The 26,810-nt window shown below is 42.7% G+C and overlaps 1 protein-coding gene across 1 annotated transcript in view; it reads right to left on the minus strand.

Moving 5' to 3' along the window:
• Nucleotides 1-1,036: 1,036 nt before the first annotated feature.
• SLC1A4 (solute carrier family 1 member 4) overlaps nt 1,037-26,810 on the minus strand; it is a 32,509-nt gene continuing 6,735 nt past the window's right edge. Inside the window, exons 2-8 of the mRNA XM_010706509.4 lie at nt 26,236-26,278; nt 25,424-25,486; nt 19,727-19,893; nt 16,171-16,404; nt 14,879-15,073; nt 13,140-13,274; nt 1,037-10,801 (exon numbers count right to left, since the gene is read on the minus strand). Of these exons, the coding sequence (XP_010704811.2) occupies nt 10,567-10,801; nt 13,140-13,274; nt 14,879-15,073; nt 16,171-16,404; nt 19,727-19,893; nt 25,424-25,486; nt 26,236-26,278 (1,072 nt within the window). The 3' untranslated portion in view covers nt 1,037-10,566. The remainder of the gene's footprint in view (nt 10,802-13,139; nt 13,275-14,878; nt 15,074-16,170; nt 16,405-19,726; nt 19,894-25,423; nt 25,487-26,235; nt 26,279-26,810) is intronic.

Raw genomic sequence — 26,810 nt, forward strand, 5'->3', positions numbered from 1 at the left:
AGGCACTGTAGTTCTGACAGCACTTACCCCAGAAAACCTGCTCGTTTCTGGCAGCAGCCATCCCTGTGTCCAAAGCTGACACTGACCAAGGTGCAAGAGCACTTCTCTGGTAGCTCACTGGTCCCACATTCCTCCAGGTATCACCTCACAGTGTCAGCAGGGAAGCAGAAAAAACAGAGACATGACCTTAGGATCAGATAGGCTTTTTTGGAAAGCATTACATTCATAGATTCCTAAAATTCACATCATTACAATTTTAAGTCATACAGTCTTTCAATTTATACTTCTTTCTTCTGGGCCTTGTGGTTCTTGTAAATTTGCACTCGTTTCTTAGTTCTAGGACCAGAATTTGGTGCCTGAAACAAACCAAAATACACTTATACAGTAGATTTTTTTATCAGGATTTGTGATATATTGCATAGCACACCTCACTGTAAGATGTACCCTGTGAGCTTTTAATGGAAGCGTACTAAAAAATACTTTAGTACCAAACCCAGGCCCTCAAATCTGAAGCTGTAACACTAACCAGACTGACCGTGTGTCAAATGCAAACTTACCTTAAACTCACCAGTGTATCCCAAAGGATTGCTCCATGACTTTTCTTACTTCTCAACCTCTCTCCAAAGAAGAAGGTCTGTTAGTTGACGGATCAGGCTGTCAGCCCGTTTGCTGCACAATAATGCATATCTCCAAAAAAAAAATACGTACCGTTCTGAGCTCCCCTGGAGCCCCTTTAGAGATGAGCGTTTGTGCACAGGGCTTAACAAAACATTACCCAGTGTAAATGGCCTGAGCTTCAGGGACAGGGCGTAAACGGAGCAATATGCGGTGAATTGGTGACATCAGCATGCTGGCAAAGCAGACCCAAAGCCTAAGTTACAAAATTCTCATTCAGGGGCATTTCCAAAGGAGTCACAGAGAGCTTGCTTGGGTGGCAGTATCAGTACAGAGCCCAGGATCCCAGCTCAGTATAACACCCAGCCACCCAGGGCAGCTACAAGTCTAGGAGCTCACCAAACAAAGGCCAAAACATGAATTCTATTTGGGGTGATTTTTATTTCAGATTGAGAAGCTACACAAAGAGAGAACAAGTAAACGTTTCCATGATAGAAGGGAAAAAGAGAGAGCGCCCTGTTGTGTCACCCTCCTAACGCAACAAACCATCTCAGCCTGAGCCACAGGACTGCCTTCTTCCCAGGCAGACAGGGAGAAATTTTACACCAAAGAGCAGCGTACTACACAGTAAACATCTGTAATATTAATCTACCCCAGGGTCACACAGCCCCAGCCACAGCAATATGGTCCTTTTTGCATATATGCACGTACATCTGGTCTCGGTAGATATTTAAAAAGCCGATACAGAGTCACACAGATCAGACCCATTGCTTTAAAGTAAGAACAGTTACAGAAGATCACAAGCATCAACACACCCACATGGTATATTCATTCAATGGAGTGGTTACTCCCAGTGCTTTCAGCACTAAGTTTTATCTGAAGGCAGGTACCTTTGTATCAGTAATACTGGATTGTACTGGAGCAGCAGATGGCAGTGAATTTCAGAGTTCATCTGTATGTCACTTTAATAAATTAATCAACCAAATGGCTCGGCATATAAAAATACAAGAATCCTCCCTCCTGATTAGAGTGATTTATGCTCTGGTAGAAATAAAAACACATACACATAAGAGCATCAGAGGCAGGATTGCCGACAGAAAACTTAGAGGATAAATAAGAGAAACTCACTTTCCCTGTCCCTGTTTCACACCAGGTCATCCTTGTTCTCCCTCCTGTCTGCAGGGATAACAGAGTCTCTTGCCTTTGGTGCATAGTTATATTGAAAAGCCAAAACAAGGCACCTTTAAGGGTAGTAAGGCAGATCATGCATCTCTGCAGCAGGAGACGCCTTGTGTCTTAGGGGTGGACCTGCTGGCCCTGAATCCAGAGGGCTCATCAGAATTGTCATCAGAACGAGTGGGTCTCAGTCTGCCATAAAGCAGCAGCAATTCAGGAAAGACCCACCTCCTGTTAGCAGAGGTACACACAGCTATCCATAGCGCTACGTATGGCCTCCATCCTGTGCAGCGCAAGCGTTGTGCATGACCTTACAGAAGTGCAGCCAGGATAGTAACAGAGAAAGTCTAATAAGACTATGTTCTTAAAAGACAGGAACATTCAGGGATGGGGAACACGCTACTTCCACGTTGGTCCTTGGGGAAGTAATGCCAACAGTGTGGGGCAGACCAGGGAGGCAGTCAAGGCTAACTTGGCAGCTTGGTCACAGCTATTGGACTGATTAGATATAAAATGCCATTAAGGTATTGCCTTGAAGTAGGTTTATTTTCAGTCCAGCTCTTCCTCCGAAGTTAAAATTGCCTTCATCGCTGCCATAAAAGGATGTGAGATGGTCTGTGTCCTCAGAGGAGGCCAGGATATGTTTAAGTTTAGCACAGGTACTCTAGAAGCCCAGTCCTGCTGCAGTCTCAGCAGATTCCAAGGACCACAGCAGAACATGCAAGAGGGATACAGAGAAAGAAAACTCAACCAAACATCAGGAAGCCTTGCTTCTACATCAACATGGCCATATAGAAAACACATTTTTCTTGTGGGAGGCACCAATTCATGAGAACATTGTGAGTACATAAAATGCCTCTAGCTATAGCCAACAAGTTTCAACTTACTGGGCATTTTCGACAACATAATCTTTTTAAAGGAGGACCAATTCATACCCCTAATGCTGCCAGGGAAGTGCCATTCCACCAGAAGTCCACAGGCCACTGAAAGCTTCATGAAATTAATGCACATCAACAAAGGACCTGGCTCATCCATTTTGTGGCATTCCTTCAGCTTCTTAAAAAGCTACAATGCGTACCAGTTAACACTTGGGGTACTTTTATGGTTAAGTACAAATATTTCTGTGGGAGCACCGGGGGATTCAGGCACGTGGAAACAGTTTCCTTCAGAAAAGACTCCTTTCTGCAGTGTGTAACAGAAATCAAGTAGTACTGACACAGCCTATGCAGTTTAACTTCAGTTCCTAAATGCACACCTGCAAAGAAGTGTATTATTTCTCAGAGTGCTGTTAACAGAAAGACCAAGTGAGAGCTACCTTAAGGAACAGCTCATACTGAACTTCTCTGTGCTCTCCAAGTCTTAAAACCACACCATTAAGTCCGCATTACAACAGGGCTGGCTCAAAATTCATTTCCTCACAGTGGTTCCTGTCAGCATGCTTGTTTGCCTTGCCTTTGGGAAGACAAGTATCAATGTCTCTCGAGCAGGACTTCAAGGAAGAGCAGCTGGCCTGCTGAAATGTTCAGAGCTATCACCTCCTGTTGCCTTTGAGATCAGTGCTCAAATCCAAGTCAGATTTCATAGCTGCTGAGGATGATGTACCTGTTGGTGCTGAGGCTCTTTGAATGGAAAAGTAGTTTTCCTTTTCTACTAAAAAAGTCATCCTAGAGAAAAGATAACTCTCCTACAGAAGAGTTCTCTTCTTCCATCTGCCAAAAAGATGAGTCACAATCCTGCACTAACATGCTATTAATACTATGATATCAATACCCAAATGTATTCATAAACCTCTAAATGTGGACCTTTATAGGGGAGATGACTGTTAGCTAACAATGGCCTTGGCTTCAGGATTTGAAGTCTGCTCCTAGACTGTCCGATGACTCAAGGAAGCATTTTCCTTTTTCTGCCTACACTCACTGCTGGAACTGTGAAATAGTGCCAGTCAAAAATGTAAGACTCCAAGAAGAGAATAAACACTCTGTTAACATTAACTTCCCAAGACAGTGCTCAGACGCAATAACAGGGAGCTATGAAATCCAAATAAGGCCCTCAATCACTTTTCATCTGACTTAAAACATTTAGTGGCAACTGTCACAGTGTATCGCCCAAGGTTTGGAAAAGTTTAAGACCATTTGCTTTATCCTTTTCCCTGTCCCCAGAAACCGAAGCAGCAAGTGGACATGGCTTTCACTGATGTGCCCATCTAGATAATAAGGTCTTCTTTGTCCTCATAGAATAATGGCTATCCGAGGAGCATACACTGAACTACACTGCAAAGAGGAATGTGGGTCAAATCCTGATCTAGAGCTGTACTGTTTATTTCTCTGTGATCATGGCCAGCAGCCAAGAGCAGCTTATCAGAGCCCCACGCTGATGCTTACTTGTTGCTCAGTGACAGTACACTTCAACAACACCAGCACTCGATCTCTGCCTGTCCCTGTAACACCTGGCCAGTTAGCAGGTGGGGATTTGCATCGTCCCTAATCCATGCAGGACAAATGCCTGCAGTCTTTTTGATGATATCCATATCAAAACACCAAGGGAAAGATGATTCCCTCAAAGCTTTAGCTGCTTTATCCATGTAATTACCCTATCCTGTCTGATCTGCCTGCCATTCTCATTTTTCTCCATCTTTTCCCCATACTGCCACCAAGATGACTAGTTTTGTTAGTTGAAAAGCTCTTCCACTGAAATTTGGCAGAAACTAAACTAACAAGGCTCCCCATTTAGGTATTGAATTCACTATGATGTTAGTTATTTTACCTAAGCCTGGATACTTTCATGGCATTCCAGAAGGATGGAAGGAGGCAGACAAAGCAGAGCAACTCACTGACACCAGTTCCCACTCTTCTTCCTGCAAATGCATACACTGGGTCTCCGGTCATCCAGTCATCTGTGCCAGCACAATGTAACTCTGACTTAATGATACATATTTCAATTACTTGATTCCTTTCAGACTTTTTAATAAGTTCATTATTATCCAAGATTTAGTGCTCTGTGTCTTAAGAGCACTTTACAAACACTGTGACTCACTACCCTCCACATTATTGTGCGTGAGAGAGTGGTACCTGTAAAGGTCATCTATAGAAATGAACTGCAAGCAGAGGATTTGTGCAACCTGCCTAATTCTGAGTTGTTCATCAATCACAGAAGCAGTCATTACAGGCAGGTCTGCAAGTACTTTAAGCTGCCCAGTTTAAATCCACAAAAACATGACATTTCTCTTTGGTGAGAGTTTGAGTGTTGATCCTTTGACTTCCTATCTGAAACATGTTGCTCATGACCTGTGAAGGAAAAAAATGATTTCCAACAGAAGAGTGCTTTTGAGGAGTTGAAGAAATGTGCAGTGCTCGCAGAAGACAGGACTGAAAATTCAGTCTGGAGTGTTGATCAGAGCTACAGATCTTTGCAGAAAGAAGCAGTGGTTTTGTACATTAGGCAAGCCCTTAAGGAAGCAACCTGCAACACATGCAGAGCAGGCAGTCACAAAGATACCAGGGCCTCTCACCTGACTAAAAACAGAAAATCTCTTTTCATCAAACTGCCCAAACGTCTGTTTTCACACACAAGAGAATTAATCTAAGAATGGTCACCACTGGGTCATGCCCATCTCTTGCTCCAGCCAGAGTAAATGCCCAGGGAAGAGCACAGCAACAGAGCAAACACGCACACAAAACCTATCCTGACAATCTCCCACTGTCCCCAGCTCAGAGCACGGCCTCTTTGGTAGTAACGTGGCTGCCCAGCAAAGACAAAGCAGAAGTTGTTTCACCAGCTGCTCCTGTACCCTGGCTGGCTCCCTGCTTCTGTTATGCCAAAAGGACACAGCTCTGACTGGCATATTGCTGCAGGAAAAGCCCCGTGTTTGACCCTGGTTTGTAGTTTGCAAGAGACATCCCAAGAGAGGTTTAAAGCCCTTTGCAATTACTGAATCTTGCAATGCAACTACCAGTGTGCCAGCAGGAACCCAGCTAAAGCTCTGCTCCTGGGAATACCAGGTCTACTGAAAATATTCTAACAGTAGCCCTGTTGCTGGCACCCTTCATTGCTCACTAGAGCCAGTCAGGCCTCAACAGCCATGTCTCACAGCACAGAGCAAGCACCTTTCTCAGGATGACAGATGCTGCTCAGCACTCTCAAAGCAACTCTCTAACTTACTAGGTCTCACAAACCCTTGGTGAGGTAAGGGCAAAATACATTCCTAAGGACCAGCTGAAGCTGGTCCAACTCAAAACTATGTCCACTGATCCATCAACACATAAAAATAGCTTAGGGAACTGCAGACAATGCAAGGAGATGAGTCAGTGGACTGATAAATCATGGAGAGGAAATTCAGTCCCAAGGAAGAAATTAGAGATGGTCCCAAACAGTCAAAGACACATCACTGAAATACAGAAGGTAAAAAAAAAAAAATAAGGTCTGAGACTAAATGGGATTGGGCATGCCCAGGGCTTACAAAACCCTTCTTTTCCATACTCCTGTAATTTTCTCCCAAAATGCAATCACAGTATTAGAGGATAGGACACAAGCTGTTTGTAGCCTACTTTCCTAAGACGAAGAGGCTTTTCTGACCACAGCTTGCTGTGTATGCATATCCACCCTTTCTGACTAATAGCACTAGAATTTTCTTTCCCAGTTCCATTTCACCGGCACACCACAAAGGCCTCCATGGTGGTAACCAACTTTATACAGAAGGAGATGCCTCTAGTAGTCCCCTTGCATTGAAAGGATGTGACTGGAGCTCCTCTTATGAGAAACAACTATTAAGAAGGAAAAATAACACCTGGACCCAAATCATATGCCCAACAGAAATCTAAAAGTGAAATGGCTGTGGATTGCAGCAGGAAAGGCAATGGCAGCCCACTATCTCCAGGGAATGTGGATACCTTAAGGAAAGCACCAGAAGGGACTAAAAGCATTTATATTTTCCAAAAGAAAGACTAAAGCCAAAAAAGAAAACCAGCATTATCTAGATTGAATTTATTTCCTCCTGAAATCAAAAGCAACTGACTAAAAATTTCCATTTTACAGTCAAGTTGGGAGAACTCAAATATATGCCTAGTCAACAGATGTTGGAGTTCAGTACCATACTGGCATCAGATTCATGGAATACCTGGGTAAGCACAGAGCAGGTGTTACTAGCTGCACCTGTGCCGCTGCCAAGCAGCACCTTCTTGGTCAGCTTGCGGCCTCTTGGTATGAAGCTGCATGGGGACCTGAAATAGGAAGATCCCAGGACAACACTGCAGGTCGAGGACTGCATCCAAATAGCACAGAAAAATGCATAACCTTCAACAGCCCTTCTATTTTTCTCCCAGTGACCTTACCTGAAGACCTTGACCAGTGGAAGCAAATGGCAAGTCTTCTGTCTCACTGGGCTTTCAATCAGTATTCACACTGTTACAAGAGCAGCTGTTGGTATGTATCACTTTTTTTTTTTTTTTTTTTTTTTTAACAGTCCAAGAGAGTACAGTAATAGATCTTTTACATTTGTACCTTATGAAAAATTAATCTGAAGTGAAGCAGAGAGCCCTAGAAGACATGGCATGGCCATCAAATGCAATGGTAACATCATAGAAAAACAAGAAATGTAATTTCTGACACAGACAATACAAACAAGACCAGTAAGATATTCCGAAAAGCAGTCACTACCTGACATTTGTGTTTCCATAGAAAACTGTGGGATCCTCTCACTGTGTGCAAACAACAAAAGAATTGACAGCTTTGTAAGTCTAAAGCAGAGCTTTTGTAGCCTTACAGATTTGTGGCAGGTTAAAAAGACTGGCCCTGAATACTTAATGGCTCATATAGACCCTATGGCACCTGTTTCCAGGAGGAGTGTTAAAATTCCTTTGTTAAATTCCAGCTATGGGAATGCTTGACCTTAAGCCCAAATGCGCTAACAAGCCTTACATGGGACTACACACTCACACTGATGCAAAACATGGCAATCCACTAATGGGGACTGGGAGAGGCATTCTTCAGCAAAGATGTTTACTTTCTGCATTGCTAGTGAAAAATATTAAGATAAATCTGAGATAATTGGCTTTAATTTAATCATTTTCTGGGATCTACCGTCAGAAAGAACATCCCACAGCATCCTGCTTGAGGGACAAGGTACAATCAAGTGGCAGCACCACAGGGAAGGAATATCAGCAGAGCAGTGGCTAGGTGGTGGTGCCTGTGAGGAAGCCCAGCCTTTGGACAAACCCCTTATGAGTACTTCTATCTGTTGGCAACATCAGCTTTGGAGTGAAAAATCAAAACTGAGAAAATTCACTTCCCCAAATCTTGCTGTGACAGTTCACTTGGGTGCTGCCTGCTCTCATGACCTCAACTGAACTGCATGTGTCATGGTGAGGGAGAGCATCAAAAGAGCTAAATGTCTGATGGGAGATAAAAATCCAACTACAGAACCCAGCCTGCAGGGAACAGTTGTGATTTTCAGTTCCCTCAAAACATCCATGTACTGTTTTAAAACCACGGTTTCTGGCGTTCTGGTACAGTCAAAGTTTTCCATGAAACTTTAAATATTTGTTATAAAAGAGAGGGCTGATGAGAACCCTGATTATTTTCTTTTAAGACCTCCAACATTTTTCAAAATACCTTTCATCTGAGGACTCTCATTGCCAGCTACAAAGCCTGCTTCTGGTTTCCTGAGTTGAAAGGAGTTGGGATGACTCTAATGGGAGGAAATGCAAAGTTTCAGCAGGTCTTGATCTGCTAAAAATGAAATACTAAATAGCAGGCAGAGGACAGCCCTAGGGAACAATGTCTGTCTCCTTCCATTTTTAAAACAAGATGAGGACTGATCAAATTTTGTGGACATGATTATAAATAAACTGGTTAAAAAGAAACTCCACCTGCAGTTTTGCAGAGGGCTGACTAACCCTCACCTACTTTGTTTGCACAGGGCTGCTGCACACAAATAAACAGCCAGTAATGACACACTCACTGTGTTCTCCCTCAGAGGTGGCCACATCTCATTTTGAGCATCTTTTAGCAAAATTCATCGAGTCCCTTTGCCAGGAAAGATGCTTTGCAAATGAAGGCTGGTGCTGCTGCTGCTGCTATAAAATTGGAGCTGCCTCTTCCTAATGCCATCTGACCATAAACATCAGCAACTGGATACCTTTTCAAGACAGCTTCCTCTGAAGCAACAGGGGAAAAAAAACAAGGGGAGACTTATTATTGTATAGCAAAACAAAGTGTAAATATATGTTGCTGAGTTAACAGTGTGGAGGACTGACCACATGCACTCACCTTGTTAAAGTAGCCAAGGGAAAGTGCCACAAGGCCAGGGCAAATCTTAGCATATATGCACAGCCATCACTTTGTAACTACCTCTTGACCAAAATGTCAATCAACAGGAGTTTTGCAATGTTTGCTGGACTTCGATCAGGTCTGGGGGGGGGTGCAAATTCAGGAAGCATGCGGTAGAGGAAAAAGGTGGAGTCAGAATCCAGAAGCACCTAGGTCAGCCCCCAAGCAAAGGCTACCATCTGCCATTAAGCATTACCCTGGCCCAGCACCACCTAGAATTAAATGTAAACTGCTGCCAAAAGTATTTATAGTAGGACCAAATTCCTAGCAGGAATGAGCATACAGCTGTGCCAATACTCAGAGATCACTGAACTATATCAGGTTAGAAATTCACCTCCTTTTTTCCCCTTTCAAGCTAACAATCAGACTTGCCTGCTGTCAGTTCCCACGTGTATATTCATGTTTTTTTCTCCCTGTAGAATTTTGCTGGAAAAGGGATATGACTTAATTTGTTTGGACTGACCATTATACAAACATAAGCAGGACATGGCGTGCTAGCAAACGTGCATGTGTGTTTTCATGAAGGGAACTGACTTCTTGATGTTGTCACAGACAAGCTTCTTTTAGAGATATTTATACTGGCACAGACTCCACATTTTTTTTTTTAGCCCCAGAGGGATTACTTTAACAAAATTTGTGTTTCCTCTGGATTTTTTTTTTCTCAACAGCTTGCTAAGAGGGGAGGAGAAAGCCAGCCCTTGATCTGCACAAATACCTTCTTTGTCTGGTCCCAGAGTTTGGGAATTACCAAAAGACAAGAAAACTGCAATGTAGCAGGGAAATGGAACAAGATTTGGACCTCCTTGTGACTTATTCACATATGACACTAAAAACAAACAAAAAAAAAAAAACAAAAAACCCACACCCTACTTCCCAGGTTATATTTGATGTTTTTAAGTGATCAGAGAACAGGAGAGGAAGGGGAGTGGGAGAAAAACGTTGCTCCATATTGTGTGTGTAATTGTCAGTAAGAGTTTCCAGAACAGAAACTAAACTGAAGAAACATTCTTACCCACTGTGGAGTTTCTGAACAGTATCTCCATTCAAACAGCAGCACAATAAGCTTACTAATTTCTCCCTACCATAAGCACTTACTGGGTTGGCTGCTTCCCCATATCCAACCCAATTAAGCCTTTACTAACAGATCTCTTGTAAAACCAGACGTTTCAATTGGCACTGCTTTCACCTACATGTATGCGTGTGTACGTGCAACACACATATACACGTATACATATGAGTTATCAAAATACTATTACAAAGTGTGTGTTCTTTCTCATCACCCCTTTTCTTCCCAGCCCACCTCCCTCCCTTCCCCAAGCCAGCAAATTTCAAAACAGACTGGAACTGAAAATTTTCAAGAGCTGCCCAGCCCTTGCTAGCACTGCAAACGTCTAGGTGCATTAACAAGTCCCTGGTCCACCTCTAAGACGTGTTTGACCAGCAGCTTCTAGTTCACAGTACTGATTCCTTAGATTCAGGGTCTGCTGTACTGGTTGTGTTGGAGACTTGTTTTTTGTGGGTTACCAAAGGCGACGTTTCCTCTTCAGACTTGCTGTTAGCAACTGCTTCCACGTTGACTTCTTTTAGCTCCTGCTCTTTTTCTCTCTTTTCTTTTTCATTCAGGTAATTGAGGATACCTGCTCCTAGGGCATCCCCTTCCACATTCACAACTGTGGTAGTTCGGTCCCTGGTTAAGGTTAAAAACAAACAAACAAAGTGGCCTTTTAGTTTAAGATGGTACAACACAGTAAGCAGGGCCAAATTCTTCCCTGCAGATCCACCAATGCTAATGGACCTAGAGAAGGAAGATGTTGTTACCCATAGATATTTTCTACAGAAATATTATTCCCATTTCAGAATCAAGATTGTGCACTGGAACTGGTTCAAGCCATCCCAACTCTTGCAATCAGCTGGATCTGGTTTCTCAGCAGGTTGCTGTAATGTTACTACTTTTTCTAAGACATCCTTCTTTTCCCAGCCCACTTTCTTCCCCTTCTCCAGGCCAGCACGTTTCAAATGCAAGTTCTAGGCTTATCCAGAAGATAATTCATAGCACTCAACTTTTTTTTTTCTTTTTTTAAACTATAGAAAAATCTAGTATCTTAACTATTTAAGTGTCCTTCCAAAAGCAGAGAATGACTGTGTTCCCTAGGTTTCTCACTACAAGCATATGTTCCTATCTTTAATCCCACAGTGCAATACTAGTGTGGTTCAGGGTTGAGCAGAGGAAGGTTATAACTCAAAGAACAATTTCTTCATGTGCCTCTTGGGATTTCTGCTAGTCATTCTGCAGCATAACTTCAGCACGTGCTTGATTTGTAACTGTGATCCTCTTTGGTAATTAAATGTCTGGCTTTAAAACAAGATAAAGGACTCTTCTGTCTCTCCTCCCCATTTTTGTTAACACAAGGCTGAATTCCTGGACTAGAACAACACTGTTGACCACAGAGGGATACTACATATTTTTAAAAGAAAGCAGCCAGCGTGACACAGGCTAAGGGCAATCCAGACAGAAACAAGCTGCAAACATCACTCATGCAGTTTTGAGTACATACAGCTTATGGAAAGCACAGCTAGCACTGTATCCCTCGGGAAGATGGAACATGAAGGGATGGCCACTGCTTTGCCTGTCTCTCCCAAGGTGGCTGATCCCCACGTGGTGACAGCAAGAAAGAATTATGCAATGAGCTTCATAGATGTGTGTTGGTGTAGGAAGGGAAGGAGGTAACAGAGCTGCCATCTACCCCAGCCTTGGAAACTCAAGACTGCCCTCACACATCCTAATTTCCACGTCTTCTGTGAGAGTAGGCCATCCTTACAGAGAGAGGCAGAGATTATGTACATCTAAATCAGGAAGTGCCCCCAAAAACTGGTAAGTGGAAAAAAAATCCCAAGGGGGATTCAGATTGTCTGACCGTTACTGACCAGCACTTGCAGCTCACTACCCAACCAGATGGTCTGAAGGCAGTGTATGTTTTTAAATTATCACATCAAGCTTAATTCACCAGCATTTAAAGTGCAGGTATGTTGAGGGCTTGGATGAGCCTTTCCATTTTGATTTTTTTTTTTCAGTATTCTACAGACTTTCAATTTCCTAGTATTTCTAGAGACTGCAGACAGATAGGGCTTGTTTGAGAAGAACTGGGAGCCCCTTTTCCACAGAGCTCATATAAGCAGTAAGAAATCATCCGCATGTTGCATTTACTCTCATCATGTACTAATGGCTGGGTCCCCAGTACTTAAAGCAAATTTTCTAGGGTTTCCTTAATCTGATTTAGGTGATATAGAAGGTAAATTTAGGCTTTAATGAGGACATAACTAAAATGAGTGGTGAAATAAGCTCTTCCAAACAGAGCCAGGCAAGGAGATTATCTCTCGTATTTCAAGGAGGAAAATGGTTCTTGGAAAAGGTGAAGGAACCAAGCAAAGGTTTAACTTCCTAGACCTTTTCCAGAAGATGGAAAGGAAAGGTGGTAATACTGTGTACTGAACTCGTGATTCCCAGAAACATCTTCCAGCCAGGACACCAAACACAGCTGTGATGAGTGCTGCAAGCCCTCTGCAAACCTGCCCTGCTCTGACACTTGTGCTGGTGCTGTGACCGGTCTTTTAGTGTTATAGTTCAAACAACAGCTGGCAACTGCTTCTGATGAAGGTTGCTTCACACATCTGTTTTCCATCACTATTCAGGCTGTTTTCCTTTTCTCCCTTCCTTCCTCATATCCAACTAATTTCCAGCAATATTTTGAACAAACTTAACAATCCTCTGGAGGGAACTGAAACTTGAAATTGAATTCAATAAAGGCTCAGTAAAAAATACTGAACAGGGATTTTAGCACACTAACTACTTAATTGAGTAGGAACCACCATATTTACCATTTTCTATCACCTGTCATGAGCTTCCCATCCTGCAGAAAGCCACACCTAGTAGGGTTTTATTTTATACCACACTTGGACTATCCTGAACCGTGTTTCCAGCTGAACATGTCACGTAACAGCACATGCATGTGGTCTGAAGTACTTACACAATCCAGTCCACTGCTAATATCAAGGAGAGATCGTTGGTGGGAAGTCCAATGGCCTCCAAGATAATAGCGATGGTGAGGACTCCTCCAGCTGGAACCCCAGCTGCACCCACACTGGATGCAGTTGCCGTGACGCTGCAAATCAATTTTGTTTCTGGTTAGTACGAGCCCTGCAGCACTCCTCTTCTACATTTACGTCACACATTTCCCTGCTTTAGGAATTGTAAACAAACTCCACAGCAAGGGACACACAGATCATTTGCTTCCCAGGCAAATCCCTTCCTGCCTGCTGAGGTATAATAATGGATATAGAGTACAGTTGCTCAGCAGGCATCCACGGCAGCTACCAAGGTAACAGCTCTGTCTTTAATAACACTTCAGAACAGGAAAAAAAAAAACAAAAAAACAAAAAAACAAAAAACCCAAATCATTTCTCACTATGTTAATACCACATCTGTTTCCAAGATGCTGAATACATGTTTTCTTTACTCCCCAAATGTATAAAGGTGAACTGTGCCATGCAGAGGATAAAGTATCCCAGACTAGCTTCACAACAGGAAGAAGCACAACTGCTGAACTAGGACTAATCTGAAGCTCTAGCTCTGCCCAAGGTATGACAACCTATGTGCTAAGGAGGACTGATGTGCGTTAAGAGCTGGTCTCAGAAGTCCAAGTATGCTGTCCATAGATGCATACAAATAATACTGTCCCTTCCTTGTGTCTCACCTGCATTCAAACAGATCTTTACACAGTGCACATGCAGCAGACATGAATCACACACCTTTCTATGTGAAGATGTCTGCAATTGTTTTTCCCTTGAGCTATCACTGGATAATTCTCAGGCTTGTGTTAACACTTGACTCACTATGAGTACATGAAAGGCTAATTTGGCCATCTGCAAAGAAAATAATATTCCAGCCCTGCCTTAAATAGACAAACAACGTACTGAGAAATGCAGTAAAGAAGAAAATAAAACCTGGGTGGGGAAGGTAGAAAATGTGAGAAGGTATATGGTGGATAGAGCCTATAACTTCTTGGCACAGTGAGGGATTAAAACTCCTTGTAAGATCCTCACTTATTGGATTTTGGGCAGGGAATAAAAGAGGATGGTACAATTCATGGGACACTGGACCTGCAAGGATGCTCCAGGCATAGACAGGAGAGTCCTAGAGAAAGAACAGGACTAAGGCAGTGTATGGTACAATGAGGAAAAGCATAATGATCAGAAGGGGGATGGTCATGGGTCTGACCTGGGAAACCAGTGATAAAGTGGTAGTAAGGGCAGAGAGGTTGGAGGAGCAGTGTCTTGAGTATGAAACTGAAACAAAAGGAACTGGGGAGCTGGCAGGAGGATTTTCTAGGACATCCGGAGGGTAGCATTCTTGGTAGTGCAGCATGCCACAATTACCCAGCTTAATGGCAAGTGGAGTGGGAGGAGATCCTTAAGTACGGAGAGGAATTCAATGTGAGGAGCAGCTTTAAACAGTTCAAAGTCTGTTTCATAATTTCATTACTCCTCCCAGGTTCCACCTTTTATTAAACAGAGATTCTAGTCAATCTTATAAAGCTTGAAAGACTCCATCCTTTAATCACCCTATCATTATGCCTCATAGCAGTTTGCAAGCTTTAAGTCAGAGACATGGAATGCAAACTATAAATGCTAGCTATTAACAGGGAGACCACAGGCTTTAATGCATCTGGGGGCCAGAAGGATGTGGTTACAATAACAAGCAACTTACAGAATGGTAAAGATTTGCCCAGCGTTGAGGTCGACGTTGTTGAGCTGAGCAATAAACACGGCTGCCATGCACTGAAAAATAGCAGCTCCGTCCATGTTCACAGTTGCGCCAATAGGAAGGATAAACCTGCTGATCCTGTTGTCGACTCCATTGTTTTCCTCAATACACTTCATCATCGATGGGAGAGTGGCTGAGCTAGAAAAACAGAGCAAGAAAGAAGTCAAACATAAAGCAGCAGGGATGCTGAGTAGCGAGTCCGCTGCCTCATGACTTGTAACATGCTGCACAACAACGTGTCAGGATGGTGATACCATTTTGTAGTCCCTCACTCATGATAGCTATGTCCCCCCCGTTGGTCTTGAGCAGAACCTCCTTCTAAACAGAAATAGCTGGTAAGGACTCTGATCTCCAAGATGCAAGAACTCATGACCTAAAGGTATGCAGCGTAACACAGCTGTGGATTGATAAGGTCTCAAAACACAAAAAACACAGCAATACATGCAAATATAAGTACAGCTGTTGCAACAGTAATCTCTTGGTCTTGTACTATTACTTTCTCAAATGGACAGGCAAGTGAAACAATCACTGCTGGATTTATTTCTTGCATTATAAATTGTATGGCTTCCTTCACAAACCCTCTCCTACTTCACATTTAACTCAGCTCCTGTGACAGTCATGTGTCTGCTTCTTTTGGAAATGACTCAAAATGTTTTTATATATTCATTTATACATTCGTGATCTTTGGTCCAGAGTCAGCCTCTTGGGAAAAGGTTAAATGACATGCTTGATAATTTGGCAATCTTTCTTTACAACAAATAAAAGCTGATAAGGCCAGATCTTTGAAATCAAAAATGCTAAGTCACTTTACGCTAGCTAATAAACCTGCTTTGCTCATACAAAAATCAGGCTAAAGTTGTTCCAGATTCTGTTGAACTTGGATAACTAAATTTCTCAGGACAAACTCCCTCACTACTGACCCCTTGCTTAAAACTGAAAGCTGGCAAGATCTTAAGACAAATGCTTTCACCTCTTCTTCCCCAAATTTCCAACTTAGCATCATGCTACACATTATCAATATCTTGAGGAATTGTTTTCAACACCTAATTATAAGTGTTTCCTGTCTAGCAGGCTGCTGAGAGCAGTGAGACTCTATGCTCAGTTGCCTCTTTTTGCAATTTTAGGAATATTTTCACCTAAAACTAAACACATTCTGGTATTAAGATATAAGCAGTTTATAATGACAATTGCAATGTATATTCCCAGACACATATATTCCCCAAAGAAACACCCACCTGGAGCAAGTGGCAAAAGCAGTGGCAAATGGTGTGATAAGTCCTAAGAGAAAACGATACGGATTTTGACGTGTGGATGCAAAATAAATGAGTGGCAGAATGATCCCTCCATGGATGAAGTGGCCCAGAATAGAGGCAAAGATGTATTTTCCCAGACTGGTCACCAGAAGCACAATATCTTCCATCTCCACAATCTTGCTCCCAACAAGGAACATAATACCAATAGGTACATACCTGCATAAACAAGTACAGTCTGTCAATAAGTGTAAAGAAAAAAAACCTTGAAAAACAAGTTCCCCCTTCTAGAGATAATGCTCTTCTAAAGAACATGCCACTCCTACTGAGGGTCAGCACCTTACTTACCACACACTCAGATTATACAAGTTTGGAAGGCCTCTTTTACATGTTTGCTTGGTGAAAGGTAAACAGTCAAACTGGAAAAAAAAAAAAAATCTCCCAGATACTCAAAGAGCTATCTAGGAAAATGAAGAAAAGAAATCCAGGCAAGAAGTAGAAATGCTGGCTGAAACTACTGGAACATGACACTCAGGTGGTCTTTTAGTGCACTGGGGAGGAAGGCAGGCACATCTCCAAAATTAAGGTCGCTATTGAAGGGAAGGCAGATGTTAGGAAAGAAAAAGAAGCATGTGACTGGAGCAAAGAAAGGAGTGGAAGAGTGGCATATTATGCAGTCTGTGACCACCAGCAGAAGTATGAAGTTAGGTCATTAAAATGGTGGGCATACTGGGTGCCAACACATTCTGTGCAGGAAAAAAAAAAAGCTATCCCTGTACCAGTGAGCCATACTGCAGAGCTCAGCTAAAGGCTGCTGATGCGCTTGACAAAGCAAGCAAGTAACTTGGCTATTTGCAAGACTAAGTCCAATGACCAGGCTTCCAGTGCCTCCCTCAAGTCAACAGCCACGTATGCACTTTTCCACCTCTCCTATCTAGAAATGTCTCAGGACGTCAGCATTTGTTTGACATTTCCTTTGTCAGAAACGTTTGGAACTGCTCCAGGGGGAAAGGCTGCATTTGCCACTGCCACACCTCTGGCTTGGAACTGCCCTTGCACATGCAGCACAACAGCTACTAAGCAAATTATGGAAATCACTCCAGATTCAAGTCATTTCCTTCAAAGCCGTACTTGGAAAGTTTATGTTTGAGCACCACTACCTATTCCTGCATCTAAGACTAAGAAACGCTAAAAGGTCAGCTAGATCTCCAACACCCTGTCCTAGAAGCACAGCTGCAATAGATTCGTTTGCACATCTCAAGAATGAATGCTTTTATCCCACTCTTCCCTATAACACAACTCCTATGTTCAGCAAGACAGATCCATGGAATCAGAACAAATGAAAGGTTTAAGTTAAGCACTTAAAGACTTGGAAACATGCAAACCTTCAGACTGCCAAGATCAACCACTTACTCCTAGCCTGCCTCTACCTCAGCAGGTCTGTAACTCCTTTGTTCTGCACCTCACTCTGTCCCAGTTCTGTGTGAGCATCCTTGCTCTGGCCTCCACTGGCCGAATCTCTGGTAGGACTTGTCACACTTCACCTCTCAGCCTCTGCCAGATCTGCCAGGTCTGTCTGAGCCCCAATCCTGTACAAGCTCTGTAAACATGAACGCTGAACTTGAACCTGTGGCTAGATCCTTCCCTTTGAAGAGGGAGACTGGAGAAGAGAGATGGAAGTTAAGACCGAAGTGCTGCTAAGGACAAGAAAGGCTGTTGAATGGGGTTACAAAAGAGCACTGTTAGCCTCCCCTCTTGGTGGTACGATTTTACCAATTCCAAAGTATCCTTTGGGAAGTACATGCAGTTTGACATATTTTGTATCACTATCAGGAAGACACAGGAACCTTAAGGAAGGAAAGAGAAGCAGTAAGGGCTATGGTGGTGCTGAGAGGCAGCTGTGGCCCCAGTAATCCACAAAGTAAAGGATTACATACCAACTGATTGGCTTGAAGCGTTAGCACTGTAATCAGCTGAATACAAGAACTGCCTCTTATCAGCATTCAGTGTCCAAGGAATTACATTTAAGAGACATAAGCTACTTTTACACTTCAAATTTTTCAGACTCTTAGGTAGCAAATAACAGATCTGCCTGTGCAAACTCCGTTTTGTTTTTTTTTTGGTGTTTTTTTTTTTTTTCCCTCAAACATTTCTGCTTCTTTCTTGGAGGAAAATTACTGGAATCAGAAACGAAGAACAGAGAAAATACCCTTTGTTAAGATAACTTCATAGCTTCTCTAACGTAGCTTTAAAAAGAGAGTGATAAATACCTTATCATTCATTTGTTCATCGACTGTTCTCACAAACATTTGCTTTTGCATATGATGTATTAGTACCATTGGTTTCCACAAGAGGAATCTAGAACCTCCCACCTGCTCAAGAGCCACACTACTGCTCGGAGGCCTAGACTCACCCTACATGACAGACAAAACCCGAACAGGAGGCTGGGGGGTGGTCCTGCTCCAGAGCTCAGGTGGCCTGAACTCACTGATTTCTTGCCTAGTGAAAAAATTCAGTGTTCCCTTGTTGCTCACATACAAGCTTTTGCTGGATGATAGGAACTGAGATCTGCCAAACCAACATAAATGTGTCTGGCCTTCAAGGGAGTGAAATAATGGATTTGCTCAAGCACAGGCAAGAGACAAAATATACAGTCTTAGAAAAGACTTACTCTTGGAAGCAAGAAAGAGAGAAGCGTCCTTAGAGAAGCATTCTTAGAGAAACACAAGCAAGAAACAAGCAGTCAGTTGCTAATATCTCTTGCCCTTGCTTCACCCAGAAAAACAAGATCTTAGAAGAGGAACGGAGACTTAAAGATCTGCACGTAACGATGATGGACATTCAATATCCAGCATCCACCATAATGTTTCAGGAGGATGGAGACAATCTGCTGCTGCTTCCCCTTCTAGGCCTAGGAACCAAAGGGACTTAGGTTCACAGTCACTCTGTGATCCAAGTGGACACATGGCACTCTGTACTGTTGCATTTGGCAGAGTTCTTCTCAAACTATTTAACAGCGAGTGGGGCTATCTTCCAATCTCATTGGGTATGTTTCAGGTCAGTACAAGAAACCATCTGACCAACAGAAAAATTAAGGCATGAACCTGCAAGTACAGTTTGGCACCACGTTTTGCACCACATCTGCAGATGCACTCCCATCACACACATCCCTAGCTTTCACACGGCTACATTCCTCCCTTGCTCACACCTCATTTATTCACTGAAACCCCACACCATTAGGCACACAATGGCAGCTAGCCACGGGCTTATGTTGTTTTGAAACAAAATGTCTTCTTTACTCTAATTAATAAAAATGGAGTTCAGGACAGGATTTTTAGCAGTTATCTGATACCCTAGCTAGGCATAATTATCTAATTACAGGTCAGAAACAAGTAGAAAATACCTTACAGAGTAACAGCATAACCTTTGCTTTTGTGCTAGTGAGGGATCTGATATGAAAAAGCTGGAGAGATGGATGAACTGTAAGATTCCTGAATTAAGCATAATATTCTATTGCACATGTACATGTAGTCCCACTTACCACATAATCCAGGTAACCAAGACCATAGTTGCCTCGTTGAATGAATTAAAGAAGCGAATGAGATCTTCTCCTTCCCGGCCAAGCTTTTTCAGTGCCACTCCTAAAACCAGAGCGAAGAGCACCAGTCCCAGGATATTCATCCCTTCAATCTCAGTACCAACAGGGATCTGTAGAGGCAAAATAAGAAGGCTTGGTAGGTGTGAGACTGGCACAAACCCCAACAAAAGAGCCACTTTGTTTTGTTTCTGTTAGCTGACCCAAAATCAACATGCAGAGCCTATTTTGGGAAGGACAGCATTTTACCCAAGACAGCTCTCCACTGCAGAATGGAAATGCATTACACAGTTGAAGGGAACCAAACAAGATCTGGATTTATCCCTAGTACAAACTTCCTTAGTTCCAGCTGGCATGGATTTACTGAAGAGGGAAAGGGCCTGCCACAACCTCCCCTTATACTCTAATACAATGCATGTGTTCTCAGTAAGCTGAATAGGAAACCTCACAGTTTGCTCAGGACAAGCTCCACTGCAGATGTGAAACAATACAGATACCAGTCACACACATAGAGGGTAAAAGTGGAACAGTGGTTAGAAGATTGAAACTTTCTTCAGTTTCCCTACGATGATGAGTCTGTGAGATACTGTGGGTGCAGATGGCAGATACTGGCTGTGCTGACTTCCTACTCTGCTTATTCCAGGTGTCAGCTGTTGTAGGCACTATGATATTCTACTGCATAGAATATCAAATTGTACCTGAGAGCTGCTTTCAGTGGTCTGGTTCCAAATACCCTATGATTTTCCTGACACATCTGAGAGGAATCTTTTCAAAAACTGCTGGCTCCATTACTTTAGTGCAATACTCATACCAAGGTGAAAACCACGAGAAAACAGTCAACATTAAGAACTGAGAAGGAGAAAAAAAAGGCACAGAAAGATAGGAAACTGTGGTAAAGCTCATTCATCCATCCGTGTCAGCCATGGAGACACACAGAAGAGATACTGCTCTCCTTCTCTAAAATCACACAGCTGTATGGTATAAGCAAGGGAATAAAAAAAGAGGATCCACCTATCCACAAAATGTAGCTTACTCAAGTCTGCTCCACTGCTCCTCACAGCTTGTCTCTCAGGAAGGACAGGGACTCGTTTGGCAAAGCAGTATCTTGTGAACTGAGTGAGCATTCTCCTGGCTTCATAAAAATACAATTGCTTTGATCAACACTCTCTTTCCCCAACTTGGCAGTACAAACTCTACCTGTCAATTTTTTGTTTTATTTGGATGGGCTCCTAAAACAGATCAGGCTTATGGACAAGCTTTGGTGCTTCAGTTAAAATAGACACTAACTCAACACTAGGAAAGAAGAGCATTCTCAGCTAAAAGTCTAAAATGAATACTGAGTAAAGAACTCAGGATCCTGATCTGCTACAGATCAGAATAAAATTAATGTGCCTGAGATCACTCTTTCACTGGAAATATACTGCTGAACTCAACTGTCTCTAAGTGACAGGTGGAAACAAGGAACTGCACAGAAGGGAATAAAACATAAATTACACACAAAAACATACCAGTGTGAAGGTTAAACTGCTGCTGAGTGGGCATGATGGGGATGGGTTACGGTCAGATATGATGATCTTAGTGGTCTTCTTCAACCTTAATGGTTCTATATCAGGTTCACTTGATATAAGGCTAATATGAAAACCCCTGCCAGGAATAAAATGTCACCATAATGGATCCAACTGTTTTCTACCTCAAAAAAATGTTTTTACAAAAGAAAAAAAACACTGAATGGTCTTTTTGTTTTGGTTCTCATGGAGAAGTTTGAAAAAAAAAACAATTGTCAGTATCCAACCCTGCTATGGAACACAAACACAATGTTTCAAGCTGCTGAAAGTGCCAGGCATCCTGACCTGGATGTTACCAGAGCAGAGAATTTCATGACACTACTTATACCGATGTTTTGCAAAGCATCTCTGCCCTTTAAACTCCTGCTGGAGTACTGCTCTCTCAGCTCATTAAATGCAGCAGCATGAGCCTGGAGCCTAGCAACTCACTACCATTTGGACTTCTCAAAGCTCTGATCCCAGGAACAAGGCTAAACAGCAACTCAATCTGCAAGAGGATCAGGCAGCTTCCCACCAGCTGTGTAGGGCATATAGGGACACAGAGCAGAACTGAGCTAGAGCTCCTCATTGCCCAGTTTGGAACACCATTTCCCTGATTAGAGCAGTTCAGAGGTCTTCTGGCTCATTCAGTTCCCACAAGCATCAGTCACTCTGCCTTCTTTAGAGCCAAAGGCTTGCCAAATTTTGCCTTGGGAAGCTAGAGGAGGGTGAGGAACAGAACCTCCAGTTAGATACAGCCACGACACATAGTTTCTCACCTTTCATCTTACCATTCACAGTGGTCTACTGTACATAAACTGAGCAATTCATCTCAAACTCCCTCACCTCATCACTCTCTAAAACGAAGACACAGAGTTTAGTCCTCTCTTGTCCTCAGAGATGTCTGATGTCCACCCAGCACTGCCGTCTTTGCTACTGCTCTTCTCCAGGCACTCACACTTACAAGCTTTTGAAGCCAATTTCTTGCAATCTGGGGACCAAGGAGTTCTTGGTGACAAGAGAAAGGACTCTGTGCACAGCCACTAAAAACTTCTTAGTTGGTTCACTTTATTCACTGTCATTGTGTCCAAGCTACCTTCAGGTCGTGCTCTCATTTGAGCCAATTTCTTTAAAACACACAGCACTCCCCATCACCTACCATCTCTGCAAATTTAGGCAGAAGTTGTGCCCTGGAATTTTCAGGAGCAATCTACCGTATTCAGGGAATTTCACCTCCTTGCAGCAAAAGGTGGAAGAAATCCAGCAGTAAATCCTGAGCGGAAGATCCTCTCAATCCCAGCTTCAAAAACTGGCAGATGCTGAACAGCCTTTTTGTACTCTAACAGAAGAGTCCATCACCGCAAAGGAGCTGCCAAACCAAGCAGCATCGTGGACATCAAACAAAAACAGCTTTAATGAGAGCTTTGTTGCTGGGTAAACTGTAGAACACGTTATTGTTTGCTTGAAATTATGTGTCCTAGTAGAAAGATTCACAGACCTCTTCTGGTCCTTGAATCCCTCTGAAGATCCTATTGTTTTTTAGCTCTTAAAAAAAAAAAAAAAAAGCATATTAAGGAAACAACTGCTGACATTGAGCCAACTCAGGAGTAGGTGGCTGAAAAGATATTGCAGCCATGTGATGTGAGGAAGAAGAGCAACCAGCAGTTTGTGTATTTTTACTACTGCCACAGGAGGAACTCAGCGTCTCTCATGGCCTCCTGGAGAGAGGATGTAGCCATAAAAGCTAGGTAAACATGAGGGAGCATGTGAAACAACAAAAAAGAATGTGCCTTAGCAGAATCTACGTGCCCCTCTACTCATATCATCAGCAACAGAAGGCAGTGCCTATTAGTAGGAAAAGAAAAAAAAAAACAACAAAAAGCAATAGAAAACTTTGTTATGTATGCATCGTTGGTATGGAAAAGGGTAAACATTTCCCCTATTCGATCCAATACTCCACTGATGAAAGAAAACATTAGATAGGATTTTCATCTTGCTTCTCTGCAACACAGATTCTATGGATATGATAGTTAAACTAAGTATTATCCCAAAACCATACTCTTCCCTTCCAAACTTAATTCTCATCTATCCATAAATAACATAGTCAGAGCAGTACTGATGCTAACAGAACTGAGGTGATGCTTCTTTTTTTTTTTTCAGTTCACTCTTTCCTGGAGACAGGAAGGCATCTTCTGGAATTAAAGTACAGATCTGGTTCCACACCATGAACTGAAAAAAGTTTTGGAAAAGTAATAGGGGAAATAACATTTACATCATAACCATGGGCAAAAGCAAGCACCTGAGGCAAAGTCACAATATCGTTTGTGGTATTGCATCAAACTAGTCAGGTAAATACAAAAATGAAAGAAAACAGAAAAAAGATTTTTACATTTTAAATTGCCAAGAAATAGATTCTTATCTCTTGAGGATAAATTACAACTTCCCAAAGCATTTAACAAGTGCTCAACAGATGAGCCTGTGCCCAATCAATATGGCTGGCCCTGATCTGTGCTCGGTTGGCAAGAGCACAACTTCTGCCTAATCTTCAGTTTACACTGAAGATGAACGAGAGTCTTATTCACCTTTTCTTTACTCCTGCTTAAATGAACAATAAATCCATGATGTAAGCAACCACACTTTGCCTAAATGCATGTTGTTACAGCCTTTCATGTCAAAATTGGTTTTAGCAGCACGAGGCTGCATGGGCATGTACTGCCTGAGGGTTTAATAGCACGAGAAGAGAAAGTGTGCTTCTGGGGTCACATGGCTGCTCTGCAGGCGTTCCCACACACCCATGGCAGAGGGAGTGCGTGCAGATCTGGGCTAATGTGATCTTACAGGCATGGACAGAGCCTGGGCAGATGCAGCTGCCTTTTTCCCCAGTGAGACCGCTCACCATGCGATAGCAGGCTTCTAAGCAAGGATTGATTTTCCCCTGCACAGCTCTTGTTGTGCCATCTAAGCCACCTACCACCCTGGCCACAAAACAGGGAGAAGTTCAGCCCATGAGCTGAGAGCAGGGTTGGGAAACACACTGCTCTGCACTGCCTGCTCACACACCATGCGTGGAGAGAAGGTAACGAGGCCAGCATCTCCTGCACCAAGGGATTGGCTCCAGAGTCCCTCTGGATGTGCACAAATTGCCTTCTTCATAGACTGGTGGAACCAGAGGGCAAGCCCCATCTGAACCCCTACATGACAACTACAAACACTACAGAGGACTTGCCCTAGAGACTTATAAATCATAATAAAAATAAAGCAGTATATCTGGTGTCTCAGACAGTCAGACTGAATCTGAGAGATATAAAATACCCTAAAAAGCCATTTCCCATCACAGTTCTATCTCCCCAAAACCCCACATAAGCCTGTTTGGAGTGAAGTGAAACACTACAGGCAAGATACTGGGTCAGTTTTGTAGCACTCTGTCTGTAAAGTGAATGTAGTTATTACTGGATCTATAATATATTGGTTCTGGTCAATAACAAAGATGTTTTATGGCCCTGTGCTTAGGAGAGATTCCACTAACAGACTGCAGATCACCACTGCAAGTCCTATGAGTTGCATACAGAACACGATCCTGTCCGTTAGGTTTAATTTTCACCACACTGCAATAGCAGCCTACTTCTGATGTTCTGTCTAAAACTTGTATCCTTTCAGACCACTTGTTACTAATTAAAAATCACACACACAGTTTCTGCACCAAGAGAAAATTCTCAACTTACCTTTCTTTAAAGAAAAAAAAAAAAAAAAGGTCATTTTCTGTAAATTATTAAGGGAGAGTAAGGTCTAAAGGACACATTCAGTCAGCCTAATTGCTACTTAATTTCAAGGCTATAGAAAATTAGGAAACTCTAGTCAGAGGGACTAATCAGTACTGAGATCAAGTGAGGCTGAGTCTAAGAATGCATGGTCTAAAAATCGGGTATCCAGCACCAGCTCAGTTGAGTCCAACTCTCTTATCCATCACTGCTTTCCTGTTTGACTGCAGGTAACTCACCTGACTTGTGTGTGTGTCTCAGTTCCAGACAAGTAAAAGTATTTGCTAAGACTGTGAGGTAGCAAAATGTTACAGCTAAAAACCACTAAGAAGTGACCTTACCTTTTCCAACGTGACATTTCCAGAGGTAGTGTTTCTCAGCACTATCTTATAATCTGTTGCATACTGCAAGAAAAAGGAAAAAAAAAAAAAACAACACCTCAGTGTTTGTTGATCAGATTATTAATATGACTGCATCACTTAGCATTTCACAAAAAGGAGGTTACTATCAGGAACTTCTGCTGGAAATCACAGTGTGGAAAAATGAGCCTGCCTTGTATAAGAAAAGAGAGTGATAGCTCCTTGACCATGTGGGGACAGAGAAGTGCCCTGCGACCACTGATCTCCCAGGTTCGGGCAGCAGCCAAGGGATTCCCCTTTCCTCTACCCTGCTCTTGCTCATGCATCATGCTGTTGCACTGCCTCCTGTGGAAGGCAAGTGGTGCTCGCACTATTTCACTACTAGAAATGGCAAGAGAGAGATTAAAAACACAGCCATGTATGGCTCTGCCAGCTAGTCATGGCACAGTGTAAGCTACTGGGTACAAAGCAGAGAGTTGCCATCACTGTCCCAAGCAGTTCTCAAAGTGGAGCAGCCTACAGAACATTTCTGGTGGACCTATAAAACACTGGCCATGAATTTGCCTTTTCTTGAGGAGTACTGTTCAAAATCACGCCACTTGCTGTGGAATTCCTATGTATTACTACGTCAGGTGCTTCTAACAGTCCCACCCACCAGAAGTAGTATGACTTTTGATATTTTCTACACCATCTTTGTGTGTTTTTTGGTTTGTTTTGTTCGTTTTTTTAATAGCAAAAGTCACTTGGTCTGCTTGCAGTGTACCTCACATCCAAAATTCACACACATTTCTTACCGTTCGGAAAGCAGCAGCAACAAGATTTGCAGGAAACAGGTTTCTGTAAAACACAAACAAGAAAATGAAATATTTTTGCAGTTTCTAAAATGAATTTGAGGTGTTTTACTCTCAGAAATTTCTTTTGCAAAAAGAAGCACACTGGCATTAGTGAGCTATGGACTGCAGGAGACAGTCTGGCAGCATGGAGCAGATGTCTTGCCTCTTCTCCAGCAATGTAAGATCTCCACATCTCCTCTTGCTCACACAAGAAGTCCCTACTTGCCTCCACACCCCCATTTCGATTGGAAATCAGAGGCAATCAGACACCATGCTATATAAACACATCAACCAGTGGCTACCCAACCTAGCTTAGCCATACCAGCTGCAGCAACAGCTAATAGCCCTCAGGGTCAGGTAGATTTTTAATGTTACTTGCATGATTATCATTTGCCCACAGCATGACCACAAAGGACAATCCAATCAGCACAGCTCAACTAAGAGGACAGCTTAAGCCCTCAACACAACAAGGTCGGCTTCCCTGAACACCAAGCCAAAGCAGAACAATGCCAGGGGCCAGAGCTGTCTGCAAGCAC

This window comes from Meleagris gallopavo, chromosome 2 (genome assembly GCF_905368555.1).
Source record: "Meleagris gallopavo chromosome 2, MGAL_WU_HG_1.1, whole genome shotgun sequence".
NCBI classification, from domain to species: domain Eukaryota; kingdom Metazoa; phylum Chordata; class Aves; order Galliformes; family Phasianidae; genus Meleagris; species Meleagris gallopavo.